This window comes from Talpa occidentalis, unplaced genomic scaffold (assembly GCF_014898055.3).
Source record: "Talpa occidentalis isolate TD23 unplaced genomic scaffold, MPIMG_talOcc4v2.1 talOcc4.3, whole genome shotgun sequence".
Taxonomy (NCBI): Eukaryota; Metazoa; Chordata; class Mammalia; order Eulipotyphla; family Talpidae; genus Talpa; species Talpa occidentalis.
This window is the reverse complement of record NW_023603184.1, coordinates 1185685-1190551: the sequence shown is the minus strand read 5'-3', so window position 1 is coordinate 1190551 and position 4867 is coordinate 1185685. Positions and strand designations below refer to the sequence as shown.

General features: G+C 34.5%; 1 protein-coding gene across 1 annotated transcript; it reads right to left on the bottom strand.

The window, feature by feature from the left end:
* Nucleotides 1-459: 459 nt before the first annotated feature.
* Nucleotides 460-1401, bottom strand: LOC119254358 (olfactory receptor 8K3-like). Its single transcript, XM_037521467.1, has one exon. The coding sequence runs from the start codon at nt 1399-1401 to the stop codon at nt 460-462; it is 942 nt and encodes a 313-aa protein (XP_037377364.1).
* Between the last annotated feature and the right edge of the window lie 3466 nt (nt 1402-4867).

Below are 4867 nucleotides of genomic sequence, written 5' to 3'. Positions count from 1 at the left end.
TAAAGTTAGATTTTTAACATCTGCCATAGAAGACTATGAAGGCTAAAACAGAATAATGTGCTTGCACACCTACATGCACAAGCACATGAAGACAATGAGTTTTTTCTAGCAGTTGAGAATAATATACATCCCTGTGACTCTCCTTTGTACCTAATGTTTCTCCTTTCTCCCCCAGGCTGTAACTACAATGTTTTCTTGCTCTTTGGGCTTATAGTTCCCTGCCCCATTTATTTATTATTTATAATTCATCTCTCCATGTTAATTCAGCCAATAATTAGGCCAAGCTTTTTCCTGTTTTGTTCACTATCTGCAGCACACAGCAATGTGACTGGTGCTTACTTAGAAGGCGACCTTCAAATATAAGTTGAAAACATTTAGTATGCTCTATCTCCCAGAGACACACAGAACAAAGTTTGAGGCTCATAATCTAATTCATAGGAATCATGTGGTATGTGAACTTTAAGAAAAAAAATTGTAAATTTTTTTCCACACCCTTTGTAGTGCATATTTTACATCTTTGTTCCTCAAGCTATAGATTAAGGGATTCAACATGGGGATAACAAGGGTATAAAATATGGAAGCCACTTTATCAGTGTCAAAGGAATGGCTGGACTTGGGCTGCACATACATAAATATTAGGGTCCCATAGAACACAGTGGCCACTGTCAAGTGGGACCCACAGGTGGAAAAAGCTTTGTGCCTCCCCTCAGCAGAGTTCATCCTGAGAATGGCCACAAGAATAAGCATGTAAGACACGACAACTATCAGAAGAGAGAAAATCAAATTAAACCCTGCTAAGATCAGAATGATCCATTCAATTTCATTCGTATTTGAGCAAAGCAAAGATAACAAGGGGAGACTGTCACAGTAGAAATGGCTGATAACATTGTAGCCGCAAAAGGATAGTTTGAAAATCTTTATGGTGACTAGAAGAGAGACAAATGTGCTGTAGAGATAGGGAATGGCCACCAGCACCATACATACCCTTTGTGACATGACCACTGTGTAGAGCAGGGGGTTACAGATGGCCACGTAGCGGTCATAGGACATTGCCGACAGAATAAAGAGTTCGCTAATAATGAACACCAGAAAAAAAGACAACTGTGTGGCACAAAGACAAAAGGAGATGGTATTTTTTCCCGCAACAAAATTTACTAGCATTTTCGGTCCCACCGTTGTTGAATACCCGAGATCGGTAAAAGCCAGGTGCTTGAGAAAGAAGTACATGGGTGTTTGTAGCTTGGCATCCATCTTGGTGAGGACGATCATGCCCAAGTTGCCCACCAGAGAGAGCATGTAGATGGTGAGGAAGAGCCCAAATAATGGTGCCTGCAGCTCAGGCCGGTCTGTGATTCCCAGGAGAATGAACTCAGTCACTACTGTTAGGTTCTGCTTGTCCATCCACGTCAATCGGAAAATATATCTGGAAAGAGATAATAGCACAGTCAATATATTTTATATGTCCTTTTCTGGAGAATGATTATTATATAAAGCAGTATAGATGATATGCAAACTTTGCAATTTAAGATATTTGAAAAAAAACTCATCTCCCACGCAACTGAGAGTTGAGATGTTCCTGATTTTTCATGTTTAGAATTCAGTAAAGTTACTAAGTATTAGTTCCAATATCCAGCACACAACAAAATCCAATCAATAATAATAACAGTGCCATGGCTGAAAAACTCTTTTCCTATAGAGATTGGTAGATGAGTGATAGGTAGGTAGGTAGATAGATACACAGTTACAAAAATATTGACATATAAAGCAAAAATAGTTAAAATTTCATGTGTTGTGTATATGGATGATTATTGTACTGTTCTATAACAATTTTTATTTATCATTTATTTAAACAATCACATAATTACACTTATAAAATAAATTTATAATTTATGACACATATATATGCTATGATAAAGTAAAACCTTCAAACCACAAATTCCCATATATATATAATAGATAGATAGATAAAAATAGATGGATAGATTTTATCATGCCTTAAATTATGGTATAAATAAAAGATTATTTTGGGCAGAATAAAACAGAAGTTATCTAAGACTCTTCATTCTTGTACCTAAAACTAACATTTCATATCAGGGTTATTGGGAAGAAAGAAAGGATTTAATGATTCGATTTGTATTTTTTTCTGGAAGAAGTCATCAAATACCAAGTGCATCATGATTTTAAATTTTAAAAATGGCAATAATAACTTACCTGAAAACTTTTCTTTACATAAGTCGATTAACATCTCTGGATTTGATTCTACTTCCTCAGCAAGGTTATACTGATGGTGAGGAACTGGTTAAACAGAATGTTCTCACTTTTTCCCTCTCCCCATGACTAAATTTTAACAAAACATGATGAGAAACAAATTCAATATTTATTTAAGTAATCAGTATATGTTAAATTATTTTGGAGAGGGTCACCAAAGAACTAAAATCCACTAAACAACTAGTTAGAAGATCAATATTAGAGACTGCATAACTGCATTTTCTTAATTTTGTCAATTAAAAAAAATGTTTGTTAATTGTGCTTCATTTGCTCTAAGTTTTGGCATTTTCTATTAGAGATAAAACATATAAAACAAATATGTTATAAGTGGTTTGACAAAGTATCAAAGTGCTTCTGATCATTCAGTACCTGAATCCATGTGAAAATATTAATAATAATAATAACATGAAGAGACCAAGGGCAGAGGTCCAAATTCTGCTCAGGCTAGAAAGGAAAGAGAAACAAAATGCTTTTTGCTAGGGCTTTGCATTTGGATTAAAGCAGAACTCCACATTACTGTGAAAACTGGTGACATGGGATCGCTTGTGAAATATGCTATGTTTTTACCTGTAAAGCAGTGTCTGTCTTGATTCCCACATGTGTTTCTGAGCAGGGCATATTGAGAAGAATTTATAGATTTTTTTTTCACATTTTGAGACTCTCCCTAAGGAGATGCCAACCAATTTGTTGATTATGCTGAAAGCATATGAGAACTTAATAAAATACCTGGAGGTTGGCCATTAATTCTCAGGGACAACTGGTATTCACCAGTGAGTACACTTGTTTGCTTGTTTCATTAATTAATTTATTGAAACTTCTATTTTTTTTTTGCTCTCCATTTGTAACACAAGAGACTCTTTTTTTAGATTAGTGATTTTTTTAAAAAAAATATTTCTAATTTAAAATTTTTGTTGAGATAACATTTGTTCCACATAAGGGTCTTGATTAAAATGTTGTTTAGGGTACAATGAGTACCCATTTCTGTAGTGGTCTCCTCAAATAGGTGACACACTGGAGAAGTGACTAAATTCTGCTTTTTTATATCACTCAAAATGTAGATGAAATTAAAATATATGTTTTGCAATTTAAGGCATTGTTCACTGATGTTGTTTTGTCTCCTTAAAGGTAGAAATTACTCTTTTGTCTCAGTCCATAGTCAGGTTTCATTACTGACTTCTTACAAGATTTTATTGAGAATTTTTCTATAATTTTTAATTTTGGTTTATTTTTACTATCAGTACAGTATACTCTGAAAATGTAACATTTTTGTTGATATGCACATATTACTATACATTTGCTATTCTCTAGATTCTATTGCTACATTTTCGGTCACTTTATTGCTGTCCTCTGATGTTATGACTCTTTTTCTATTAGAATCCATGGTATATTCTTTTTTTAAAGATTTTATTTATTCATGCATACAAGAACTGGGGTACATGTCAGAGGTGTGGAGGATGAGAGGATTCACCAGAGACAGAGTGGGGAGCAGAACAGGCAGATCCACTGCAGTACACTGCTGAGGGGAGCAGTGGATGAGACAGGAGAGGTCTGCTTGTGCCATATGGGTTGCTCCCCGGTGGCCGGGCATCGAACTCATGCTGCAGAGGCTATAGATTGCTCCATAGTGCTGTGCTCAACCCTGTGTGCCACCAGGGAGGCCCCCCCCATGGTATATTCTTAAAAACTATTGCTTCTTCACTTATGTAGGTAGATATTTTGTTTATTTCCTACTGTCCACTATTTTCAACACATTACAATGTGTAGCATAAAGGGAGAGCTTTGAATCTGTCCCTCTAAAAACAATGTGAATGATAGTCTATGTGGCATACCTGCCTCATATCTATTGTTTGTGAATATATATGTATATATGTATCACTCACAGAAACTACACTCATAGAAACTATATATATACATATACATACATATATATATATATATATATATATATATATATATATGAGAGATTGTTCTGATGACCAGTACCTCTTATGCTCCCATAGCTTTCCTGAAGGGGTTATTTTCTTAATTTCCTTTCTGGATTTTTTGTTATTGTTGTACAGGTACACAACTAATTACACAGTGCAGTGCATTAATACATTTGAAGAAATTTTTCCACAAGAAGTAAGTGCATAAATTTTTACAAGTAGTATGACACCTTCTTAATTAACATTGCATAGAACAAACAATGGGATTATCATCTTTTACTTCCTAAAAGAGGAATTATGAAATCAATGCAGTGAAACAATGGGTGGTAATAAAAATATAGTAAACCCTCATATGAACCGAATTTGAGTAAATTCAGCAACATGAAAGTCAGACAACAAACAATTCATCATAAAATAACCCTATCTGCAAATATACAAACTTTAAGAGCATTTTTAAGCAATATTCACTTTTTAATTTTGCAGAAATGAAGAATAGCAACAATGCTTGCACAAAACACACACTTAGGAGTAAAATTCAAGTTTATAAAAAGGAAGACACTTTAAGCATCCATGGGAGAAATCAACACAGTCACTTTAATCAAAATGTCCATTGGTATATGCAGCCCACTGAGATAGACAAAGCTAAATGTTGTACTCATCTGGGTTGCTGAAAC

Coding starts and splice junctions, on each gene's coding strand:
- LOC119254358 (XM_037521467.1), bottom strand. CDS start 1,401: ATGGACAAGCAGAACCTAACAGTAGTGACTGAGTTCATTCTCCTGGGA.